The sequence below is a fragment of the Geotrypetes seraphini genome, chromosome 5, assembly GCF_902459505.1.
Source record: "Geotrypetes seraphini chromosome 5, aGeoSer1.1, whole genome shotgun sequence".
NCBI lineage: Eukaryota > Metazoa > Chordata > Amphibia > Gymnophiona > Dermophiidae > Geotrypetes > Geotrypetes seraphini.
In genome coordinates, this window is record NC_047088.1 from 119,954,135 (window position 1) to 119,981,507 (window position 27,373).

The following is a 27,373-nucleotide window of genomic DNA, read 5'->3' on the forward strand; positions in this document are numbered from 1 at the left end:
CTCCTTGCTAGGTGCAACGCGGCATGCCATCCATCTTCTGGACACAATGGCAGAGATCTCTATTAGAGATGGTCCAGATATGTCCATCTGGAACAACTCTAAGCTCCAACATAATGGCAAATCTTTTTCATGGAAAAGATGGCAGCGGGCTGGTTTGTGGTTTCTCCACCAGTTGACTACTCCCACTTCTCTGGTTCCTTTTGAAACACTTTGCTCTACCTACCCGCTGCCTCTATCTGCCCATTCACAGTGGCTCTCTCTCACCAAAGCCATTTCTTTGCTATCCATCCACTATGATTTTATGACATCCATACATACTGTGTGCCATTGGTCCAAATTGGCATTAATTTGCATTAATCCCTCTTTTATAGCATCCTGAGGGATCATACCTTTACTTTCTCTCCTCAATCCATGCAACATTGGACCTCTATACTGACAACTCCGCTATCTGAGGTTGACTGGGATCTTTTTTGGTCTTCAACAAATCGACCTCTCATGTCCTCTAGAGTCTCACAGTCAATGTTCTTTGTTATGTGGAATGCGGTATGGACTCCATTTCGTATGTGGAAAGCCAAATTAAAGCAAGACCCCACATGCTGGAACTGTTTGAAAAATCCTGGTACTCTCGATCATATGCTTTTTAACTGCACTGAGGTTCGCTCCTTCTGGACTCGTATCTGGGACACCGTAAAATCTATTACTCACTGCTCAGCTGAGATTTCCTTGGACATTATAATTCTTCGATCTCAACATCCATGTTTTGCTCAGTCGACCTGTCCCGCAAAACTCATCGATGCCATGGTTGTGACTGCTCTTATGCACATTCTGAAAAACTGGAAGGCTCCTTCACTACTGGACTACACCTTTTGGTGGAACTCCCTAAGCATGTACCATAAATTTGAGTCCTATGCGTATGAAAAGAAAAGTATATCCCAGCTTTCCACTCGGCTAGTCCGTCACAAATCTCCCTGGACATTTCTGGATTTGTACGTTCAGTCTACTAAATAGACACTCCTGTCTACTCTTTTTCTTCTTCTCTTCTCTTCTTCTCTACCTCTTTCCTCCTTCTTTTCTTCTTCTCTTCTTATTTTCCATTTTCTTTAGCAGTTTTCATATTGTGGATTCTTACTATATTACACAGTTTGGCGTCGTCGGCGAACAGTGTTACTTCAGGGTAAAGTAACACTGTTCGCCGACGACGCCAAACTGTGTAATATAGTAAGTGAAAACAATCTTAAGGATAGTATGACGCAGGATCTGATCATGCTGGAAAACTGGTCCTCGACATGGCAGCTGGGCTTCAACGCTAAGAAATGTAAGGTCATGCATCTCGGCTGCGGAAATCCATGCAAAACTTACACCTTGAATGGAGAAACACTAGCTAGAACTTCAGAAGAACGGGACTTGGGTGTGATCGTCAGTTCAGACATGAAGGCTGCCAAACAAGTGGAGCAAGCCTCATCCAAGGCAAGGCAAATGTTGGGATGTATCAATAGAGGCTTCGTCAGCCGTCAACCTGAAGTCATGATGCCGCTCTACAGAGCCATGGTGAGACCTCACCTGGAATACTGTGTGCAGTTTTGGAGACCACACTACCAAAAAGACGTGCTTCGAGCTGAGTCAGTCCAACGAATGGCCACTAGAATGGTCTCCGGACTCGGGAGTCTCCCATACGAGGAAAGACTGGACAAACTGCATCTCTATACTCTTGAGGAGCGTAGAGAAAGGGGAGACATGATTGAGACGTTTAAATACATCACAGGTCGTGTCAAGGCGGAAAGCGATATATTCTTCCCCAGGGGACCCTCGGTCACAAGGGGGCACCCGTTCAAACTCAGAGGAGGGAAATTTAATGGTGACACCAGGAAGTATTTCTTTACAGAACGGGTGGTAGATCACTGGAACAAACTTCCGGTGCAAGTGGTCAAGGCCACCAGTGTACTCGACTTTAAAAATAAATGGGACATCCACGTGGGATCCCTAAGGAGGTCGAGCTAAGGAATTGGGTCATTAGCACTCAAACTTGATGGGGTGGGACAAAATAGTGGGCAGACTTGGTGGGCTGTAGCCCTTTTCTGCCGTCATCTTTCTATGTTTCTATGTTCTATGTTCTATTCTTTATAATGATCTAAGTTTCTTCATGCTGATTGAGAGTTTACTATCTCCTATTCTGATTGTATTGTTTAGCATGAGATCATTGTACACTTGTTTCTTTCTGTTTTTTTGTATTTCAACTGCTTTTTGTAATTTTTCAATACTTAATAAAAATATTGAACTGAAAAAAAAAAAAAGAAAGGAAGTCTGTTCCTTGTAGATTACAACACACAAAGCTAATTGGGAGTTCATACAGAAGTTAGGATGTGTGTTTCTATAGATTAGGAAGTAGGCCTTTGCTGACATGATTAATGTTTGAAAAAGTCAAATAGGTCAAAAGTTATTTAGAAGTCATTGAATAAAAAGTGAAACACTGCCACCTGCTGGGTTTAAAAATTGATCAACTGTGTCACTGTACATTTCTTCCTCTGTATTCGCGGTGGATACGTTGCGGATGTAGGCGCGAATATGAAAAAAATGCAAATAACTTTTCAATGTTATTCACGGTTTTAGGAAATCTGCCACCATTCTTACTAATGAAACCACAAATAACATATTAAAAAATTATTTGCGGTTTTTAAGTTACTCTGCCACTATTACTACCGTTCTATTGAAATAAGCTGCCACTATTACTACTTTTAAAATTATCAATTTTTTATTGCTATATACAACTGTACAGTCATATTTCCTGGGCAAACAAAAAGTTCAAATACAGTACTGAGAGTTAAAGTTCAAGTACAGTATTCTCAAATTTTTATAACAGTATACTGTACAACAATACCTGTACAGTACAGTCATATTTCCTGGGCAAACAAAAAGTTCAAATACAGTACTGAGAGTTAAAGTTCAATACTAGAATACTCAGGCAGTGTCTTCATCCTCATCGTCCTGTACAAGTTTTGCAGAAGGAGGAGATGAAGAGGATAAATAAGCACCAGGGGCCTCCTTATGCAGTGGAAGTGGGTCTTCAGTAGGAGGATGATGAAGAGACAAAGGGGATGACTCCTCATGGGTAGAACTAGTGGATTGTGAGGCAGTGGAGGGAGAGGCACTGACTCTAGGTATCCTTGGGAAATACATTGTGTTTTCTGTCTGGGCCTTCTGCTTCATCATCTCTTTGTATATATTTTTGTATATAGAAATCGTTGCTTCTGCTAACTCCCTCACCTTTAGCACATATACCATGGATGGGTCGATGTCATAGAAAAAAATCAATCGCACCTTTGAGCCTGCGTATGCCCTCTGCAATATTATCCAGTGTAAACTTGTCTTCTATCAAGTCTTCTAATCCTCCTTCCTCCTCTTCATCTAGTATTGCCTCTCCTTCAGGAGCAGTTAGGTCAATGAGATCATCTTCCGTTAGTTCAGTTGATCTGGTGTCTATTAAGTCTTGAATATCCTCCATATCTTCAAAGCCTTCCCCACCCACCTGCTTTGCCAAGTCAATGTTTTCAATAATTTCTTGGCCTTGCTCTGTGATATTGATAGTGTTATCTTTTTTTTACACATTCAGGCCAAAGATTCTTCTAGCACAAGTTCACTGTCTCTGGCTTGACTGCTTTCAACGCTCTTTAAATAATATTTATGGCATCTGCAATAGTGAATGCCTTCCAATTTTTCATGATGTTCTCAACATTGTGGCCTTCATCCATAGCGTGGACAATCCTCTCTAATGAACACTGTGTGTAATGTGCTTTGAAGGTTCTTATTACCCCCTGGTCGAGAGGCTGGATGATAGATGTGTTGGGGAGCAAGCAGACGATCTCAGCACCATCAATGTGGAACTCATGTGTGTCTGGGTGGCCAGGAACATTGTCCAATATCAACAGAGCATTAAATTCAATTCCTTTATTGGCCAGGTATTTTCTTACTTCGGGCACAAAACAATGATGAAACCATTCTAGGAACAGAGCTCTGACTGTCCAAGCCTTCTTGTTGCTCATCCAGTAAACAGGCAGCTGGAACTTATCTTTTCCCTTCAAGGCTCAGGGATTTGCAGCTTTATAAATCAGAGTTGGCTTTATCATATAGCCTACTGCATTTGCACAAAGGAGCATGGTTAATCTATCCCTCGCAGGCTTGAAACCTGGTGCTTGCTTATCCTCTTTGCTAATGAAAGTCCTCTGTGGCATTTTCTTCCAAAATAGAGCAGTTTCATCGGCATTGAATGCCTGCTCAGGTTCATATCCCTTTTCTTCAATAATTGCCTTAAAAGTAGCAGGGAACTCTCTAGCCACCTCTTGGTTGGCAGATGCTGCTTCTCCTGTCACTCTCACAGTCTGCAGGCCATACCTGTGATGGAATTTATCAAACCACCCTTTACTGGCCAGAAAGTCGGCGGATTGCGAACTTTCACCTTCTCTGTTTTTCAAGTTTTCATATAAAGATTTAGCCTTTGCTCTTATCATCACAGAGTCTACAGTGATTCTCTTTTTGTAGCAATCCTGCACCCACAGAAATGTTGCAGCTTCTGTACGAGAGAGACTAGCATCTCGCACATGTAATATCTTCGCAGCCGCTGGTGCTGCAACAGCTTCACGGATGTTTTTTTTCATTTTTTTTATGTACCTAATGGTTGGCTCATTTATGCCATAATGTCAAGCAACAGCAGAGGATGACTTTAGTCTCTGAAGCATATCCAGTAATTCTACCTTTTCTTGTAAGGTTTTTCCTTTTTTTCCTTTTTGGGAGCACTTTAACTCTTGCGCTTTGATCTGATCTGTTCCTGATTTCACTGCAGGCAGCAAGCCAACCAGCGATTTCAGGGCAGGCAGCAATTTCAGGCATGCTGGGAAGAAAACTTTCTCTCTAGGGATGCTGGGAAGCAGCGTTTTTATGAGTGCACATTAGGAAATATTGAAGCTGAAGATGGAGTTGGGAGAAAGCATGGAAGCAGCGATTTTCAGAGTTACAGTACAGTAATGGTAAGTGATAAACTTTTTTATCGATACTGTTCAATTAAAGGAAAAAAGTATAGTGATGATGTATTTTAGGGAGGAGGAGCCAGCGGCCAAAAAATCACAAATAATAGAAACAGTAGATACGGAAACCATTACAAATGATGTCACATAAGGTATAAATCTGTTTGTCTTAGATGTCTCCCTTTGGAGAGCACTGAAATTGTGATGGCTTGAATTGGCTCTCTCATGTCTGTTATTTGAATTCACAGAACGGAGTCTCAAGCCCAGTTATGTTGGGAGAGAGTTTCCATTCTGGCAATTCTTTCGGCTCCACTGTTCAAGTCTCCCAGCCTGGCTTGAATAGCTCTATGGATAACATCACCCACATTTATTTATTTATTATTCAATTTTCTATACCATTCACCCAGGGGAGCTCAGAATGGTTTACATAAATTTATTCAGGTACCCAAGTATTTTTCCCTGTCTGTCCTGGCAGGTTCACAATCTATCTTACATACCAGGGGCAATGGGGGTATTAAGTGACTTGCCCACGGTCACAAAGATTTTGAACCCACAACCCCAGGGCGCTGAGGCTGTAGCTTTAAATACTGATCCACACTCTCCCCCACATGTGAGAATATTCTGCCTGCTTGTCCTAGGATAATGCCTTTACTGTTCTTTATCTGTTTTGGGTTTGTACAGTTTTATTTGTTAATGTATTTCACTTGTACTGTAGGAGTGGAATGGAAGACAGAGGGTATTTTGGCTAATTTGATTTCTTTGTAATTCATGGTATGTAACAACTTAAATTCCAATCAGTAATTTTTGACATTAATATTCTGCATCACTAGTTTATATGAATTGTTTCACTGGCGTTTGTATTGTTACTGCTAAAGTAAAAAATGTTATACATAAATTAAAAAGGAAAAATACTCACAGATCTGATAGCAGGGGGAATTCTTTTCCAAAGATATCGTGCATTATCCCTAATTAAAACAAACAAATCTCAAAATTAAAGAAAAAAAATCAAATCTATATCAACATACTTCTGAAAGAAAACAATCCCATGGAAAGAAAACATGGCTTGCCTTTCTACAATGGTCATTTATAATCTTCAAAATATGGTAAGAAAGAGCTTAGAAGATTTCATATATACTTAATTGTGAGCTTGTCAGTGGTGGTAGAACAATTCAGAAAGGTCACTAGGACCTAGAAAGCTAGATATGCACTTAACAGATACAAGAGTCACTAAGGGTAGTGTATTACTGTAGAACCTTGCAGATGGACAGATAAAAAGGTATATCGAATGTAACACAAGACAGCAGATCTTGCAAACTTAGCTATCCAGAATGGTCATGTACAATGAAAAAAACAATCTTTGATAAGGAGCTGTAGCTACAATCTACTGTTGGCAGGTGGTACTTTTAGCAATGTGCAAAACAAAGAAAAATTCAACAGGTCTGCAGTAAAAGGCGAACACCAAAAACAAAGAGAAGACTGCAGAGTGCAATGTATAAGGTGCAAGAATCACCTTGTACATTGCACTCTACAGTCTTCTATTTGTTTTTACTGTTAGCAATGTGATCAGGAAAAACTAGAAGTCTGGCAGGATCAACTAGCCTTTTCAACCATCATCTATTTTGGAGTAATGCACTCCACATAAGTGTACCGAATAGGGTTCCGAAGATTAAATTTCTAAATTCCAGGCTGCTGTTTGAAACCCAAAATATTTGCTCTTCAGTGTTCTCTATTTTAAAATGGTCAAAATGTGCTCAAACAGCTGGCTAAATTATGGAATTCTTATTCATGTTTGCTCTTACTTACAGATAAGAACTCTGCAAAAAAGCTTACATATGACAGCTCAGCTAAAGTACAGTTACTTACCTGTATAACAGGGACTGTGCTTTATCCCAGGGCAATCAGGCAGCATATTTTCACAGATGGGACTCCCTAGCTGAAAGCCAGTGGATGGTGGGTTGGTTGGCATTTAATTAGAAAACAAATTCTGAAGAACTGCTTGGCTAAACTGGCTATACCGTCTGGAATGAGCACCCAGACAATAATGGGATATGAACATATGAACTGAAGGCCAAGTAGCTGCTTTACAAATGTATTCAATGGGAGTAGAATGGCGAAAAGCCCTAATTTTGTGTGTTGTCACATGACCCTCTAGTGCAGGGGTGCCCACACTTTTTTGGCTTGCGAGCTACTTTTAAAATGACCAAATCAAAATGATCTACCAACAATAAAATTTTAAAAAACACAAAGCAGATTCCGGAACTTGGAGATGTGGTAGATGGCTGGTTAGCTGTTGTGCTCCCTCCTCTAGGCATAAATTGTTGGATTTCAAAGTCATAACTTTTCTTCTATTCATCTGAAAAATTCAGTACTTATGGCTTCTAGCAAGCAGAAGTTACAAGAAAATCTACAAAGTCTGCAGGAAAAATAAAAAGATTAAAAGAGAATCCACATACTTCTAGTGAGACCCCTTTACCAATGGACGCTCTGGATATAATTGAAGTAATGGAGTAATGAGTTTAACCTTGCTGGGTTGAAGAAAGAAATGGAGATTATGAATAAGTTTGATGTGATTAACAACAGAATGGATAAAGTAGAAGACAGAGTGGAGAAAATTGAACAAGTACAGAAGGAATACAAAGAAGATCATAAAATCCTAAAAGAAATTAAAAAGATGACAGATATTGAGAACCATTCGAGAAGGCAGAATATAAGAATCCTTGGTTTAAAGGAAGGGACTGAAGGAAGAAACATAATATCTTTTCTTGAAGAATTAATACCAAAAATACTACCTATCAAGGTAAAAATGCCAGTTGAAATAGAAAGAGCTCACAGGATCCCAGGGAAGAGACCTCAAAACCAGGATAAAACCCAGGCCATTAATATTACGTTTACTAAGATTTCAACATGTACTAGAAATTTTAAAAGTGGCAAAGGAAACAAAAAACTTGACTTATAATGACTCAAAGTTAATATTTGTCCCAGACTTTGCCAAAGAAACTGTGCAGCTGCGTAAGCAATTTCTGCAATTAAGGCAACCATTAAGGGATATTGGGGCCAAGTATGGACTTTATTACCCTGCTTTGATGAGGGTCACATTTAAAGGAAAGTTTTACCAATTTGAGGAGCCAAAAAAATTAAAGGAATTTTTGTCATCTCAAGAAACACCAATGATTTGATGGAACAATCATGTAAGGGAAAATATTGGATTTTCATTTTGATGGCTTCCTGATCTTAAGAAAATTAAAAGATTAATCAAATGTTTTTGGTTTTAATAATAATAATAATAATAATAATAGTTTATTTTTATATACCGCCATACCCATGTGAGTTCAAGGCGGTTTACATTGAGTTACATTAGGATCTGCATAGACAGGCAGATTTACAATTATTTGTCAGAATTACAGAGTTGTTATTAGAATTACAGATTTGTTATTAGAATTACAGATTTGTTATTAGAATTACAGAGTAACATAGTTTCAATTATTTATCAGCTTAATTTGAACTAGACCGAGGATGCGGAAAGAGGGGAAGAAAAAGGGGCAGGCCTCATGAGGGGGCCAGATTGGGGAGGGGGGGAGGTATTGTCAGGGGGGGGGGAACCTTTCGGGTCTTGTTTGTGGAATATATGAAATCTGATGTTCCAAGAGTATACAGTTTTTTTTAAACTGCAAAAGAACTCTGTGAGCAGTTTATTTTTTATTCAAAATAGGAGAAAAATCTACATCGAAAGGAGAATTCCATCTAACTATCATAATCATATGTAAATTTATACCTGATGACGAGGGGGTGAAAGGAACATTCGAGGAGGCCTTCGTTCTAATGTGGGGCCTGAAATCCTGCGGGCCATCTCTTGAATCTTCTGCTACTGTTAGCATAATTGTTATATCGACAGAACTGCCTCAGAAGGGATCCTGTTTGAGAATATGGTTACGGATCAGCATAGAGCAGGGGTGTCCAACCTTTTGGCTTCCCTGGGCCACATTGGCCGAAAAAAAAATTTCTGGGGCCACGCAAACACTGCAGCAAGACAAAGGAGGGAGCCGGCAAGACAGTAAACACCCGGGGGCAGCAGAGGAAAACACAGCATCGCCCTCAATCGGGGCCACACAAAATACTTCACAGGGCCGCATGCGGCCCTCGGGCCACAGGTTGGATACCCCTGGCATAGAGGATCGGAACCAGGCCTGGAGATGTTGTATTCCGGTGCATTATTGGTGATGGATCCTGCCCCCTCAGATGGAAATGATGTCATTTTTGATGGTGATTGGGAGATGCGAGGTGCCGAGCGGTTTGGAGTCCTAGAGGAAGTCAGCAGATGTGCGGGAGGTGCTATGACATGTGTGCATTGGAGCTGTGATGGAGCTGGTCTTCCCCGTGCCGAACAATGATTTGTCCTGGATTTATGTTTTTTCTGATGAGAGCGGCAATGTGGCAAATAGAAGGTAGGATCCTGATGCAACGAAGTATGGTGTCATGATAGAGCTCGGCAGACTGTCCGTTGGATGAAAGAGGTGAGAGGAGTTTTACAAATGTAATCTGCGCTAGAAAGATCATTTTCAAGATGGATAGTGATCCATCCTGGATTTCTGTTGGCTGCTGCTGTTTTCATAAAAGGGATAGTGAAAATCTTTCCTGGTTCCTGTATGTTGAAGTTTAGCCTAAGAGATTGATTACGCCGATGAAACTTGACGCGGATGAATTTAAAAAAAAGGAACAGTGCTGTTGGTTCTTGCAATCAACCGGGAAGCTCATAAGAACATAAGAACTGCCATCTCCGGATCAGACCTTCGGTCCATCAAGTCCGGCGATCCGCACACGCGGAGGCCCTGCCAGGTGTACACCTGTCGTAATTTATAGTCCACCATATCCTTATATGCCTCTCTTAAGGAGATATGCATCTAGTTTGCTCTTGAAGCCTAGGACGGTTGATTCCGCAATAATCTCATCTGGGAGGGCATTCCAGGTGTCAACCACTCTCTGAGTGAAGCAGAACTTCCTGACATTAGTCCTGAACCTGTCCCCCCTTAGCTTCATTACATGTCCTCTAGTCCGTGTCAAATTGGACAATGTAAATAATCTTCTCTGCTCTATTTTGTCGATTCCTTTCAGTATTTTGAAGGTCTCGATCATATCCCCACGCAGTCTCCTTTTCTCAAGGGAGAACAATCCTAGTGTTATAAGTCTGTCCTCGTATTCCAGTTTCTCCATACCCTTCACCAGTTTTGTTGCTCGTCTCTGCACCCTCTCCAGTAGTTTTATATCCTTCTTTAGGTAGGGAGACCAATGTTGGACGCAGTATTCCAAGTGTGGTCTGACCATTGCCCTATAAAGCGGCATTATAACTTTCTCCGATCTACTCGAGATTCCTTTCTTTATCATGCCCAACATTCTATTTGCCTTCTTTGCCGCTGCCGCGCATTGTGCCGACGGCTTCAGGGACCTATCTATCAGTACACTCAGGTCCTTTTCTTGTTCACTCTTCCCCAGAGTTGCACCTGACATTGTATACTCGTATTCCTTATTCTTATTGCCTAGATGCATTACCTTGCATTTCTCCACATTGAACTTCATCTGCCATTTCTCCGCCCATGTTTCTAACCGACACAGGTCGCTCTGGAGTTTCTCTCTATCATCCTGCGATCTGATCGCCCGGCATAGTTTTGTATCGTCTGCAAACTTGATGATCTCACTGGATGTTCCTTCCTCCAGGTCATTGATATAAATATTAAAAAGGATCGGCCCAAGTACAGAGCCCTGGGGTACACCACTAGTCACTTTCTCCCAGTCGGAGAACTTCCCATTTATGCCCACTCTCTGCTTTCGGTTTTCCAGCCATTTCCCTATCCATCTTTGTATATCCCCCTCTATGCCATGGCTTTGTAGTTTCCTGAGAAGTCTTTCGTGTGGAACTTTGTCGAACGCTTTTTGGAAGTCCAAGTATATTATGTCCACCGGCTTCCCACTATCAATTTGCTCGTTCACGGTCTCAAAAAATTGGAGTAAATTCGTCAAACATGATTTCAAGTTTATTATTCAAGTTTCAAGTTTATTAGGATTTTATATACCGCCTATCAAGGTTATCTAAGCGGTTTTTTACAATCAGGTACTCAAGCATTTTCCCTCTCTGTCCCGGTGGGCTCACAATCTATCTAACGTACCTGAATCCATGTTGACTGGGTTTCATCAATTTGTGTGCGTCCAAGTGCCGGACCATGCTATCCTTGATCAGTGCTTCAACCATCTTGCCGGGGACAGACGTAAGACTCACAGGTCTATAGTTGCCCGGTTCCCCTCTCGATCCTTTTTTGAAAATTGGGGTGACGTTCGCTATCCTCCAGTCATCCGGTATCTGTCCAGTTCTGATTGTCAGGTTTGCAAGTTTTTGCAATAACTCTCCGATTTCAACCTTCAATTCCTTTAAGACTCTCGGGTGAATTCCATCCGGTCCAGGGGATTTGTCACTTTTAAGTTTGTCGATCTGATAGTATATCTGGTCTAAGTCCACTTCAACTGTGGTGAGGCTGTCTTCTATTTCTCCTGCAAACACTTTCTCCGCTTCAGGTATTGTTGAGGTGTCCTCCTTCGTAAAGACGGACGCAAAGAAGGAATTTAGTTTGTCAGCGATTTGTTTATCTTCCTTGATGTACCCTTTTCTTCCCTGGTCGTCCAAGGGTCCCACTGCCTCTTTTGCAGGTTTTTTCCCTTTCACGTATCTAAAGAAGGGCTTGAAGTTTTTGGCCTCCTGGGCTATTTTTTCCTCATATTCCTGTTTTGCATCCCTCACCGCCTTGTGACATTTCTTCTGATCATCTTTATGTTTGTTCCAGGCTTCGGTTGTCTTTATGTATTTCCATTTTTTGAAAGAGTCCTTCTTTTCTTTTATGGCTTCCTTCACCTGTTTGGTAAGCCATGTCGGTTCTCTTTTGCTCTTTGATCTCCGATCTTTGGAAATCCTCGGAATGTAGAGATCTTGTGCTTCTGTGATAGTATTTTTCAGTAGGGACCATGCCTGATCTACCGTTTCAAGTTTGTCCACCTTCTTCTCGAGTCGTTTTTCTACCATGGCTCTCATGCGATCGTATTTACCCTTTTTAAAGTTCAAGGTGGTGGTTAAGGTTTTGGCATGTTTCCCTTTCCCGATGTCAAGTTTAAAGTTGATTACATTGTGATCACTCGTTCCCAGTGGAACCATGACTTCCACTTCTGTTATCGGTCCCGTGAGGCCATTTAGGACCAAGTCCAAGGTGGTGTTGCCTCTTGTCGGCTCTTTTACCATTTGTTCCAGGAAGCAATCCCCTAGCACCTCCAGGAACTTGGCCTCCTTGCCGCAGTTGGAGGTTGCTAGTTTCCAGTCTATCCCTGGGAAATTGAAGTCTCCCAATATAATTATATTGCCTGTCTTGCATTCTTGTTTGATTTCCTCCATCATTTCTGAGTCAGTTTCCTCCGCCTGTCCTGGGGGACGATAGTAAAGGCCAATTTTCGTATCTGCGCCATATTGACCAGGAATCTTGATCCAGAGTGACTCAAGCTTCTCTTTCATTTCTGTTGTAACCATTTCAACAGAATCTATTCCCTCCTTAACATATAGAGCAATACCTCCACCTTTCTGCCCTACTCGATCTCTTCTATACAGCTTGTATCCCTGTAGTACTGTGTCCCATTTGTTTTCTTCATTCCACCATGTTTCTGTTATGCCAATGATATCCAATATGTCATGTCTTGCTATTGTCTCTAGTTCCCCCATTTTATTACCTAGACTTCTAGCATTCGTATACATACATCTAAGTTCCCTTCGTGTTACCTTTTTGGACCTTCTACTCTTGGCCGTCCCTGTAGTTTCAATTACGATATCCTTTACTGCTCCTGTGTTATCACCCTTGTTTGCTGTATGGTCGTCCCCTCCTGTGTCTGAATTGTCCCTTCCTGCTTTTTCTCCCTTATTGGCTGTGAGGTCGTCTTCTCTTGTGTAGGAGTAGTTTTCCTTGGCTTCTTCGTCGGGGCATCCTGCTATCCGTGCCATCGACCGGTGGTCGACTGTCGGCTTTCCCCTATCTTTCAGTTTAAAGCCTTCTCGATTGCCTTCTTCATGTTGCCTGCCAAAACTCTTGCTCCTTCCTTGTTGAGGTGTAGTCCGTCCCTTCTGTAGTACTTGCTTTTTCCCCAGAACGCCGTCCAGTTGCGCACGAAGTCAAAGCCTTCTTCTTCGCACCATCGTCTCATCCAGGCATTGATTACTTGCAATTCCCCTTGTCTCTTTCCATCCGCTCTTGGTACTGGGAGGATCTCAGAGAAGGCCACCTTCACCTCCCTGATCTTCAGTTGTCTTCCGAGTGAGCGGAGCTGGCCCTTCAGCTCTTCCCTGTCATACTTCCGCCCGCTCACATCATTTGTTCCCACGTGGATAAGCACAGCGGTGTCCTCTCCACGTGCGCCATCTATGATCCTGGAGATCCTGTTGGTCACATCCTTCACTCTTGCTCCAGGCAGACAGGTGACGACTCTGTCCTCTCTTCCTCCTGCGGTGTGGCTGTCCACATGTCGTATAATGGAGTCGCCTACGATGATCCCCATCTTCTTTATTCGGGGGTTCCTTGGGGGGCGTAGGTCAACGTCCTTGGAGTAGGGCCAGTCTTCTTCCTCCAATGATACTCTTGAAATTGTTTCCTGTTCTTTGGGTGGGACAATGTCTTCCTGTGCTCTCACTATTCCTCCTGATGTGCGGTTGTCTCCTACCTCGTCTTCGGTTTCTTCTGTGTTTGCATGGGTGTCTTCTCTCCTCACATCGGTTTCCTGAGTACAGTTTTCCAGCCCTGGGATCTCTACGTGGTGCTGATGAGCTTCCTCTATGAACATTTCTAGTTCCTTGACCTCGTCGTTTGGGCTGTACTCCACTAGCATCTTCTCCTGTGCTCGGATTCTGTCTTCGAGTTCCATCACTGTTCCTTCCAATAGTCTTACCTGACATTTCAAGCTATCCATCTCCATGCATCGATTGCAAATGTATGCCTGGATCCCCGAAGGGAGGTAGTCATACATATTGCAGCCGATACAGAAGACCGGAAAGCTCACCTTCTGACTTCCTTGGGCTTCCATTTCTTGCTTCCCTTGTGTGTGCTTGTGTCCCTTTCCTGCTGCTTCCTTATGTTGCTTGCCTTGCTGTCTCTTTTGTGTGTGCTGTCTCCGCTCTACCTCACCTTGATTGTATGTGTGGGTTTGTTCCCTTGGCGTCTGTCTCTTCCTTACCTTTTGTGTTTGTCGCTTCCTTACCGTTCAGTCCTCCTCAGTGTTCTTGATAGTAGATACTCGTCCCTTGCAAGGCCCTTCGCAAAGGCGCTCTCGCTAAGGCGAGCGCCTTTACCGCTCGCCTTCGCCGCGCGCCGAACAGCTGGGCGCCGTTGGCTCCGCCCCTTTTAAGGGGGAGTCCGGCGCAGCCTCTGACGCGGTGGGGGTGGGCGGAGCGAACTCTCGCCGCTTCCCCGAGCCTACTGCTTCCTTTCTTGCCGCTTCCCCTGCTGTGCTTGGCCCGACGCTGCTCCTCTCTTTGGCCGGGACAACGGGAACTCTGGCGCTGGTCTCTTCCTCTCCTTTGCTCTCCTCTGCCGCGTGTGCCGCGCTGGCTCCTCCCCTATCAAGGGGGAGTCCGGCGCAGCCTCTGACGCGGTGGGGGTGGGCGGAGCGAACTCTCGCCGCTTCCCCGAGCCTACTGCTTCCTTTCTCGCCGCTTCCCCTGCTGTGCTTGGCCCGACGCTGCTCCTCTCTTTGGCCGGGACAACGGGAACCCTGGCGCTGGTCTCTTCCTCTCCTCTGCTCAATAATCTATTCTTCTGTATGTTTTTATTTTATTTTAATTAATAATTGTCTCCTGGTTATTTGTACCTATTCTATGTGTTACATTTAATAATTAGAGTTAAAGCTTCAGAGCATTGTATACTTCATTTACTTTCTCTTCTAACGAGTGTAAAACTTTATGCTTTATTAATTTTCAATTTAAAAAAGTGATATGGGCTTAATAAGAGAAGGGTAATTAAATAATATAAATAGAATAACTTTGATAATATAAGAAAAATTTATATTAGTAGGAACACATATAATGAGTCCAGTAATACACATTTTGTCCTACAGTTATGTAATATTGGTGCATTTAGAGTAAAATTATTAATTCAAGGAAAACTGAGAGGAGGTTAAAATTATTAATTTCAGCAATTCATGTATTTTCAGTATTTTAATTAATTTCCATATGGGTAATAGCTCTATTATACTTTAATATGTATTTAGTCATCCTTTATGAATGGGATACTCATGAAATACTATAGTCCTTTGGGGTTGATTAATTTTAAGTTATGTGGGTGGGAGAAAGAGGGTTCATTTTCTTTCATATATTGAGATATATATTTTAAAATACTTAAATTAATTTGTCTTTAAAAAATGGATTCTTGTGGAGAGAAGTTTTGAGTGTGCAAATATATTTAAAAAAATTAAATTCATTGTGCTAAGGAAATTTATAGGAAAAAGATTATTTATTTATGGAAATTTGAGTTAATTTATTTACAGAATGCAATATTTATACTTATGAAATGTTTTGTCTTATATGATTGATTCATATTTCTATTATAAGAGATATTAAAAGGGTTCAGTTCTCGAATGTAATTACATATATATTTTCTATGTATAAAGTATATTTATTAATATGGGTTATTAATAGTACTAATAAATATAGAAGGAAGTATCAATGTAAGGTGCCAGGAGGAGGGTTATGGCTGCCAGTCTAAATATATGTCTTTAAGTAATCGTAGGATAAGGAGGGGAATATGGGAGGGAAAAGGGAGGAGTTTTGGGGGTCTTAGAAGTATATTGTTCAAAGGATCAAGGGAAGGAAAGGGGTAGTTTGGGGGGAGTCAGGTATTATGTTCCAGGTTTTAAATTAGGGGAAAAGGAGTATTTACAAGAAAATCATAATAATTTGAAATATTTAATGTGGTTCATGTGTCCTAGAGGAAAATTTAATAATGGAGTTTAAAATATTCTCATTAAATGTTAATGGCCTCAATCATCCAATAAAAAGGAGGAAAACATTTTTGTTTTTGAAACAGAATGTAGATATTTGGTATATTCAAGAGACACATCTGTCGGCTATAGAGTCCAAGAAATTAGAAGGAGGATGGGTAAAACATTGTTTTTTTGCCCCTGCTGTGGGGAAGAAGGCAAGTGTAGCAATTTTGGTGAATAAAAATGCACTGTTATGTTTAATTTGATTGCTGCTGATCCTTTTCGGAGATGGTTATATGTAGAAATGAGCTTGGGAAATCATATGCTAGCGCTGTTCAATATATATGCACCTAATTCAAATCAAAATGAATTTTTTAAATCTCTACAACAATTGATACTACCACTTGCTGCTTCTAGTTTAGTTGTGGCAGGGGATTTTAACGCTGTTCTGGATCCTTTAATAGATAAGAAACCTAGTAGAATTATAAAATCATTAGGATAATTTGGTACAGACTTGTGATTTGAAAGATATTTGGCGAATACTACATTTTAATGATCGGGAATTTTCTTTTTGTTCCCAGGTTCACAAATCTTTTTCAAGAATAGATTATATTTTTGTTTCAAATCAATTAGTTCAAAAGGTAACATAAGCCTCCATAGATCCTATTATTTTGTCTGATCATGGGGGTGTGTGGATTGAATTTAAAATAGTTGATCAAGATAATAGTAGATATGTATGGAGATTTGATAATACACTGCTTGCGGAACCAACTTTTATTGAAGAAGTTCAGTCAAAAATAATTATTTCCAAATTAACAATACGGAAGATATCTCCATGGATACTCTATGGCAGTGATTCCCAACCCTGTCCTGGAGGAACACCAGGTCAATCGGGTTTTCAGGCTAGCCCTAATGAATATGCATGAGAGAGATTTGCATATGATGGAAGTGATAGGCATGCAAATTTGCTTCATGCATATTCATTAGGGCTAGCCTGAAAACCCAATTGGCCTGGTGTTCCTCCAGGACAGGGTTGGGAACCACTGCTCTATGGGATGCGTTTAAGGCAACTATGAGAGATCATATTTCAATTTCGGCATATATTAGGAAACAAGTTAAGACAATTTTCCAATTAGAACAAGAAATTAAGCTTTTGGAGTCAAAGTTGATTGATAAATGGGAATACTCTACATTACCGGCTCTTTTAAAAGATAAAAGGTAAATATGAGATCTCTTCTAAATTGATAAGGAAAAAATTATTCTCTCAACAAGTTTTGTATTATGGAAATTCAAATAAGGCGGAAAGATTATTGACAAATTATCTTAAAGCAAAAAAAAAAATAATAATAATTGCTGTAAAGGATGAGAAAGGTGATATTTATTCTCAAAATGGACCTATTTTAAAACAATTACTAAATTTTTATAAAGCTCTATATTCTTCTGAGCCTTATTTAGATAAAGAAAAGGACGGTTTAGAATAATTAAGGGACCAAAAATTCCTGAGCATATAAAAGAAAGTTTAGAAAAGCCAATATCACTAAAAGAATTACAAAGAGCATTGAAATCCCTTAAGAGTTGGATCCGCTCCAGGGGGATGGTTTCATAATAGAATTTTATAAATCATTTCAAAATACCCTATTACCATATTTGTTAAATTTATTATGTTCAACTAACAAAAGGTTGCATTACAGGTACTATGGCAGAATCATTAACTATAGTTTTGCCAAAGCCAAATAAAGATCCCACATTGGTTTCAAACTACAGGCCTATTTCTTTAATCAATGTAGATGGAAAACTTTTAGCTAAGACATTGGCTTTGCACTTGGCTAAGGCTCTCCCTTTTATTATTGGTATGCACCAAACAGGGTTTGTTGCTCAGAGACATTCTTATAATAATACCAGGTTGGCTTTACATATGTTAAATTTATCAAAAACCATGAATGATCCGGCCTTTTCTGTATCTTTGGATGCAGAGAAGGCCTTTGATCGAGTGGAGTGGGTCTTCATGTATCAAGCAATGGAATGGTTTAGTATAGATTTAGGATTTAAACAAATGATTCAAACAATGTATAGCTCCCCTGCTGCTAGATTGTATATTAATAATAATTTCTTGGAACGCTTTAGTCTACAGAGGGGAGCTAGACAAGGCTGTCCCTTATCTCCTTTGCTTTTTGATATTGTATTAGAACCCTTGTTATTAACTATTCTGCAAGTGAAGGAGATACAGGGTATTCCTTATTCAGATCAGGAATATAAGATTTCTGCCTATGCAGATGATATACTGCTTCATTTGAGAAATCCGGAAACATCCATTCCAAGATTACTAGAATTGATAGAGAAATTTGAAAAATTTTCAGGGTACAAGATAAATTGGAGTAAATCAGAAGTTCTTCCACTTAATGTGCATTGTACAAAAGGTTTGTTTGATTCATTTCCCTTTCTATGGAAAGAGGATGGAATAAAATATTTAGGCATTTGGATAAAAAGTACGTTGGAAGACACAATGAAAGTTAATGAAAAATTTTTGTTACAGAAGGTAACAGAAATGTGTGAGCAATGGAATCCTTTACATCTTTCCTGGTGGGGGAGAGTCCAAACTATTAAAATGATGATTTTGTCTGTGGTTTGTAATCAAATGGGTTATGTTGCCGGTTTTTTTCCAAGGGTCCTTTTATAAAAAATTAAATAGTGTTCTTACAAAATTTATTTGGCTGGGTAAAACTCCTAGAGTTGCTTTAGTATCTCTACAAAAGCCGATTACATATTTTCCCATACAAAATTTTCCCAATTTTTATAGGTATCTTCAATCCTATATTATGCACCAAGGAATGTATTGGGTCCTCCCAGAGCTCATTAAAAATATCCCAGATTGGTTATGGTTGGAATGGCGACTCATTTTTCCTCTGCGATTGTGCCATGTTCTTAGTATCAAAATGCCTAGATTATATAAAGAAAATAGAATATTAGTAGACACATGGAAAACATTAAGATATGTGAGTAATTTAATACCTATTCCAATTCACAAATCAACAAATCAAACTATATGGCTAAACTCCAAGATTCAAATTGGCGGATTTAAGGTCACCTGGAAGTATTGGATGATAGCAGGTATACGTATATTAGATGATGTTATTTCTAATGGTAAGCTGCTTGATTTTTCACAGTTGCAACATAAATATGGCCTCAATAAATCACAAAGTTTTAGATGGATGCAACTGAAGCAGGCCATTCAGGTGGGATTCCCTGAATGGAAAAATCTTAATACTCAATATAGTTTGGAGTTCTTATGCTTTCAGGTGGACTTCCTGGGACACCAGGCCGCCCAGTGGTATAAATTGTTAACTGGATTTATTAAAAAGAAACCAAAAACTGGTCTGAGGGACATTTGGAGCATTGAGATTAAGCATCAAATTTCTGCGTCTCAATGGCCATGAATTTGGACTTGGAGCATGAGATGTACAGTGTCTGCATCAATGAGACAAACTTGTTTTTTTCTGTTACATACAGCATAATGGATCCCTGTTCGGTTACAAAAGTTAGATAGCTCTAAATTTAATAGATGTTGGCATTGTCATCTTGAAACAGACTTTAGACCATTTATTGTTCTAATGTCCATTTATTATGGCTTTTTGGAAATCAATTTGGGCCAAATTAATTGTTTATTAGAAAACCCGGTGGCATTGACCTACGATACTATATTATTTGGCATGTCAATGAGGGCAAAAAGTCAAATATCTTCAAATAATAACAAGCTTTTACTTATAATGACAGGGGTTACCATTCAACAAATTACATGTAATTGGAAAAACTGGAGTAGATTGAACTACTGTTTCTGGTGGAATTCGTTGTGTCATATATATAAAATGGAAAGAACATTAGCCACACAGAAAGGAAATTTTAGTAAATTTCATGATGTTTGGGGGCCATTAACAGATTATTGTAATGAGTAGATAACATTTTTCCCTTGATAATACAATTGCAAATGAGGGGATGGGGATGGGGGATTTAGATCTTTTATTAAATGTTTAGATTAGTAAAAAAAGAATAAATTATATGATATACGGGACTGCATATGATATGGAAGGGGTGGGAAGGAGGGGGTTAAATTTCATTAATTTAAGTTGATTATGATAAAAAATCAAGCGATGTTTTTAAGTTCAGATGTTATTTCCTGATACACTTGATGTAAGTTGTAAAAATGAATAAAGAATTTATTTTTAAAAAACCCAAAAAAAACCCAACACAAAGCACACTGTACGCAGAGAAAATGTTAATTATCATTTGTATTCAGGTTTTTTTCCAGAGGTCAAGGCAGATGACTTTAAAATATACGTCACCTCAGTAACAACTATACAAAAATAGACAAATATACCCCTCCCTTTTACTAAACCGCGATAGCGGTTTTTAGTGCAGGAAGCTGCGCTGAATGCCCTGCGCTGTTCTCGATGCTCATAGGCTCCCTGCGCTAAAAACCGCTATCGCAGTTTAGCAAAAGGGGGCCATAGCGCAAAATATAGACAGCAGATATAAATTCTCAAAACTGACACATTTTGATCACTAAATTTAAAATAAAATCATTTTTCCTACCTTTATGTCTAGTGATTTCATGAGTCTCTGGTTACACTTCCTTCTTCTGTAAAGCCAATATTTTTCTTTCTACATTTCTTTCTCTCTCCCCCATGCCCCCCCCTTTATTTCTGCCTTTCTTTCTCTCTCCCCCTCCCTGCCTGTCTTTCTTTCTCTCTCCCCTTGCCCCCCCCAAGCCATAGTGCTGATTTCTCCACTTCCCCAATTCTTTTCCTACCCCCACCCCCAAGCCACCACGCCGATTTCTCCTTGCTGCTTCCCCGAGCCAGGCCTAGGGCGTACAAGCGCCGGGCCCACAAGACTTCACCTCCGACGTCAATTCTAAAGTCGGGAAGGAAGTTCCAGGCCAGCCAGGCAGCGATTGGCTGGCCCCAGAGTCTTGTAAATCCGGCGCTTGTACGCGCCAGGCCTGGCTTGGGGAAGCAGCAGGGAGAAAAAGATTGCAAAGGCAACACGATCGACTCGCGTTGCCTTTGCGATCTACTGGTCGATCGCAATCGACCATTTGAGCACCCCTGCTCTAGTGGCAGCCTAGCCTGAGCAAAGCAAAACGAAATGCAGTCCACTAACAAAGCAGAAATAGTCCAAGTTTATTATAAATTTGATAAAACGCTTATCAAAATACTAAGTGTTTTACAGCAATAAAATAGGGATAAGAACAGAGATAAAAACAAGAGTTCCCAATCGGTTAGGATCATATGAGATGAACAGTTGAGGAGAAGTTCTATGTGGTTTAGTACACTCCAGGTAGTAAGGCAAAGCATGCTTGCAGTCTAAAGTGTAGAACTCACCCAAATGAGAATGTGGCTTTGGGAAGAAAACAGGTAGCACAATAGACTGATTAAGATGAAACTCTGTGACTACTTTCGGAAGAAACTTAGGATGAGTTTGAAGGATACTCTGTCATGGTGGAAAACTGTAAGGAGGGTCAGAAACAAGCACCTGAAGTTCATTGACTCTACGAGCTGCAGTGACACAGATAGCACAGTTACTTACCGTAAAAGGTGTTATCCTGGGATAGAAGGCAGATATTCTCACAAATGGTATGGAGAGTGAAAAGTGTAATATCACTTTAAGCTTTAGTAAGCTTTTTAGACTGCCCACACCATGCATGTGCGAGTGCCTTCCCACCCGATGCTAGTTCGTGAGGTCGTCAGTTCGATGCCCAAGTGAAGAAGCCAACTAGGAGAGGTGGGCAGGTTATGAGAATATCTGCCTGCTGGCCCAGGATTATGCCTGTTATGGTAAGTAACTGTGCTTTATCCTTAGACAAGCAGGCAGCATATTCTCACAAATGGGACTCCCTAGTTCGAATAAAAGGGATGGAGGGAGAGTTGGATTCCAAGAACTCAGAAAAACTCGAGTTGCCTTGTAAACTTAGACTTAATGTCTGATGCGAGATCGCAAAGGCATTACCTAATGGGAAGGTACCTAATGGACAAAATGAAGAAAAAAAACCTTATGTTCCACTAGAGGTAAATGGAAAAATCCAATGAACGACCTCCTGGAGTCAGTTGAATCTAAATATATGCGATGGATACGCCAAAAAGATTCAAGAACCAAATAAGAGAGGCTACTGGCTAATGTACCTATATGGAGGGGATGTGCTTCCAACGATGGCTATAATGTTGCATGCTCCCTCCAATCGGCTGAGGTAAGGGGACTGAGGATATGCTCTCCAGAATAACATCAAAAAGACTGAGTGGATTTGGTTGGAGTGGCAGGCTGGGTCTTAGGAGGACGTTTCTGCTGTTTCTGTTTCTTTTGTGGAGGTCACACTGGAGCAGAAGTTTTGGCAGCAAACCTTCGGGTCTGGATGAAGCTGGTTTCTTCTTGGGTTTAACCAAGGTGTCCCAGCGAGTCTCATGTGCCAAGAGCTTTTGTGTTGCGGAATCCGTTGAATCTCTGAAAAGCTAGTCTCCCAAACATGGCACAATGGCCAGTTGATCCTGGTGGCTACCGACATGGCAGAAGCTCTGAAGGCAAGTTCAAAGGTATCTTAGGCCAAGAACACCATATACTTCCTCAATTGAAGTACAGAAGAGACAAGTTGTTGAAACCCCTTCAACTTGCGGGCAGGGATGTACCTGTGGTATGCAGGAAACTGCTTCATAAGATGCTTCAAGTAGCATGAAAAGTAAAAATTATAGTCGACAGCTCTGTTTGCCAACTTGGAATTTTGGTAGAGTCACCAACCAAACTTATCCATAGTACGGCCCACTCTACCAGGATGGACGCATAAACATAAGCTGAAGCAGGTTTCTTTAAAGTAGACTCTACAACCAGGGATTGATGAGGCAATTAGGGTTTATCAAATCCCTGGAAAGAGACTCATTTTCTAGGCACCACTGGTACGGAGAGTGGAGATTCAAGATGTTTATAAAAAGTTTCCCTCAAGATGCCATGCAAGGGGAACTTCAGCATTTCTTTTGGAGGTTGATCATAGTCTAGAGTTTCTAGATACTCTTTACTATACTTAAGGGTCCGCCTCCAATTGCGTTGAAAGATCCTTCCCCATTTCTTTTATAAATTTTGTAAAAGAAAGCTTTTTGGTGGGGAAAGCCACCCTAGGTAGAGAATGCCTGGGAGTAGATGTTGGACAGTCCACAGCCTCAGAAGAAGATGGAGACGGATCCAGGTCGAAGTCTTCCAGCAAGTCAGTCCTGAAGGAGAGAGGAAGAGCTTCGCTAGTGTCGGCGTCTCAGAGTGCCTCCTCTTTCGAGACACCTTGGCAGATTTGACAGAGATCCTGTCAGAATGCCTGGAAGAGGAGGAATGCCAATGAGGAGATGGAGATTTGACACTTCGATACCAGTGTAGCCGAGCTGGATCTGTGGGTTGATTCCCTCTGACGCACTGGAGGAGCATCGATGGTGCCGGAAGGCTTGGCCACGTTAAGCTCAGGCTGGACCTTTACCGGAGAAATCAGGGTCTGGAGCAGTAAGTGAAACTGGTTCCCAAGCTCCTCCCAAAGCAAAGCATCAAGCTTTTGCCTCAAACTAAGCACCGGTACTGGAAGTCTACTGTACAGGTGCTACGACACGTTCCGGCGAGGATGATGCCGATGTTGAGGCACTCCTTGATAAAGGAACTGGCCGCTGCTGGGACTTGTGCTTAGTTGGCATAAATTGGCTTGATGCCTTTGTGACCAGCGTCCCTGATGGGGAAGGGAATGGCTTCTTAGCTGGCTTACCCAAGGTGCGATGTGCTGCAACACCAGTGTCGATGGAGGTGTCTATGAGGAAAGACGGTATCGTTGGTGGCTCACTTTCCATGGTGACACCGAAGAGTTTTTCCTGTTGCAAAAAACGATTTTCAATTGTATGTTTTTGCAAGGAAGAGCAGCAATTGCAAGTTTAAATACGGTGTTCGGGACCCAACCACTGCAGGCACTAGCTGTGAAGGTCCATAAGTGAAATAGTGTGAAAAACAACGACCGCACATGGACCGGAACACCACCTCGGACAAATTAAACTCGATGGCTAAGGTGGCAACAAGGCCTCGCCAGGCAAAAACCCATAAGATCAGGACTGCCCAAAAGGTCGATCGCAATTGACCAGATCGCAAAGGCAACGCAAGTCAATCGCAGAACTGATAGACTTGCGTTGCCTTTGTGATCTGTTCTCCATGCTTCCCCGACGCCAGGCATGTACAAGCGCCAGGCCCATAGCTTTCCCCCCCCCCATAGGGGTTCTTCAACAAAAGAATGAATATTTCAAACTCATGTAACAATAAATGATCATCCAGTTACTCTATAATTTAATTTAAAATAGCATTTAAACTCACTTCTCGTTGTCAAGATTCAAGGCAGCCAACAAAATAAAAGCCAATCGATATTCAAAAAGAATAGGATATTCAGTGGCACTAATTACGTGGTGGGGCATTTTCAAAAAAACACCCAAGTCACATAACATCTGAAAAAAAGTCCAACTCACCAACATTTTTGAACAGGAAAAAGTTAGAATTTCCTGTTCAAAATTCTGCAGAAGGCACTGCCCGAGACCCTGCCCAGGAAGAGGCAATACTGCTGGTCAAGAGTACCTTGAGAGATACTGGTGGAGAGAGAAAGATAGACAGGCAGGGGGAGAGAGAAAGAAAGAAAAGGGGAGGGGGCAGAAAGAAAGAAATATTGGATTTACAGAAGAAGGAAGTGCAACCAGAGACTCATGAAATCACCAGACAACAATTTAGTGATCAAAATGTGTCCGTTTTGAGAATTTATATCTGTTGTCTATATTTTGCACTATGGCCCCCTTTTACTAATCTGCGATAGTGGTTTCTAGCGCAGGGAGCCTATGAGAGTCAGAGGTCCTTTGATAAGAAATTGAATAATATTCTCACCAAGTTTATTTGGCTGGGTAAAACTGCTCGAATTGCTTTAGTATCTTTACAAAATCCAATTGCAGCGGGTGGGGTAAATTTCCCAAACTTTTATAGGTACCATCAGGCCTATATACTGCATCAGGGTATGTATTGGATCCTTCCTGAGCTCATGGAACATCTCCCCGATTGGCTTTACTTAGAATGGCAACTCATGTCTCCAATACGATTGTTGTACTAATCACCTTTGTTTTACTTCAAGCACTAATTTCAACACAAGACTGATGTGGTTAAGTGAACACTCAGACCCACAGCTGAGATGCGGTGAAACAAGTTCACGGGGCAGCTGTTAAGGAGACCATCATAGTTGTTCACAGTCTCCTCCACCAAACAAAGACTAAATAACAGAAAATAAAACTTAAATAAAAATAAAATAATAAATTTCACAACAACTTAACTTTGAATGGTGTAGATGGTACACATAACTGCTCCGGGCTCCTCCGTTTATTCACAATACCGACCCCCCAACCTAAGTTTCACCCGCTGGCTTCTTCAGGAGGGGTACTACAATTACAAGATAACTCAAATCAACACTGCACCACACAGCTTGCTAACTAATAAACACTACATTTGAAATACTCAATGTACACACTCTCTCTACAACTTACCGGCACAAACACTCCATACTGCTCACACACGCACTATCCTTTTTGGATATCCAAGTAGTAAAATCTCAGATCAACTCTCAAGTGTGTTACGATACTACCCTTTATAGGAAACCGTCCGATCGGAACACTCTCCTACATTATCACAGTTATCATCCAAAACCCCTTAGGGATAGTATCCCGGTGGGACAATTTTTAAGGTTGCGGAGGATCTGCTCTGACGAGTGGGATTTTCAGCAGCAGGCCATGCTTTTATACACAAAGTTTATGGAGAGAGGTTATCCTCCCCGGGTAGTTAAACGGGCATGGAAGAGAGCCCGTAACTGTCAGCGGGAGTGGCTATTTCATCCCCAACAAAGGGAGAATAGTGGAGCCGTGGTATGTGTATTGCCTTATTCCAATCGAAGTCAACAAATTAGAAAAATCATTTTGAAACACTGGCCAGTGCTGCAGGTACATGAGAGCTTGAACGACAGCCCTTTATTTGCCCATACTAGGGGCCGGAATTTAGGTCAGATTTTGAAACATCGTGACCCTGTCCAACAGAACAGAGAGGGTCCTAACGTACATTGTCATCAGGGTGTGTATTGCCCTCATGTCCTCAACACTGACCAAGTGGTAATTCCTCAAACAGGGGGTAAGAAATTTTATTTAAGAACAGGCACTAATTGTTTGTCATCTGCAGTAATATATTGCATTATTTGCCCTTGTAGGCTGTATTACATAGGACATACCCGGCGTGCTATTAAAATCCGCATTGCCGAACACTTGAGCAATATAAGATGCAAACGTGTAACTGCCCCCCTGGTGAGCCATTGGATTGAGCAACAACACTCTATTGAGGAATTACAATATACTGTTCTTATGTGTGCTTATAAAGAATCTGGAAATATCACTCAACATCTTCTTTATTTGGAGCAGAAGTTTATATTCCAATGGCATACCTTGGCCCCCACAGGATTAAACAATGATATTGAATGGTTTCAATTATAATCAATCATGATGTCAGAAGTGATGATGTAGTAGGTAGTAAAAGGGGAGTGTATTTAAAGCGTGGCCTGCTGGGAAGTTCTTCTTGTCAGTAGTGCGTGTGTGAGCAGTATGGAGTGTTTGTGCCGGTAAGTTGTAGAGAGAGTGTGTACATTGAGTATTTCAAATGTAGTGTTTATTAGTTAGCAAGCTGTGTGGTGCAGTGTTGATTTGAGTTATCTTGTAATTGTAGTACCCCTCCTGAAGAAGCCAGCGGGTGAAACCTAGGTTGGGGGGTCGGTATTGTGAATAAACGGAGGAGCCCGGAGCAGTTATGTGTACCATCTACACCATTCAAAGTTAAGTTGTTGTGAAATTTATTATTTTATTTTTATTTAAGTTTTATTTTCTGTTATTTAGTCTTTGTTTGGTGGAGGAGACTGTGAACAACTATGATGGTCTCCTTAACAGCTGCCCCGTGAACTTGTTTCACCGCATCTCAGCTGTGGGTCTGAGTGTTCACTTAACCACATCAGTCTTGTGTTGAAATTAGTGCTTGAAGTAAAACAAAGGTGATTAGTACAACAGTGATTTATAAGCATCACCTTGGATAAATATATTCCCTTGCTGTTTTTTGATCCAATACGATTGTGTCATGTTTTAAGTATCAAGTTACCCAGATATGTTATATTGAATATAAGATTTTCCAGATGTCAAATAAAATACTATTGTCCTTAGCATATCTGGGTATGTATGTATGTATGTATGTATATATATATATATATATATATATATATATATATATATATATATACACACACACACACA

General features: G+C 40.9%; 1 protein-coding gene across 5 annotated transcripts in view; it reads right to left on the reverse strand.

Moving 5' to 3' along the window:
• The window catches only part of COPS8 (COP9 signalosome subunit 8), a 430,770-nt gene that overhangs the window by 218,780 nt on the left and 184,617 nt on the right, over positions 1-27,373 (reverse strand). For all 5 annotated transcript variants that reach the window (XM_033944267.1, XM_033944269.1, XM_033944270.1 and 2 more), the window contains one exon: positions 5,932-5,980. In XM_033944267.1, the coding sequence (XP_033800158.1) occupies positions 5,932-5,980 (49 nt within the window). The remainder of the gene's footprint in view (positions 1-5,931; positions 5,981-27,373) is intronic.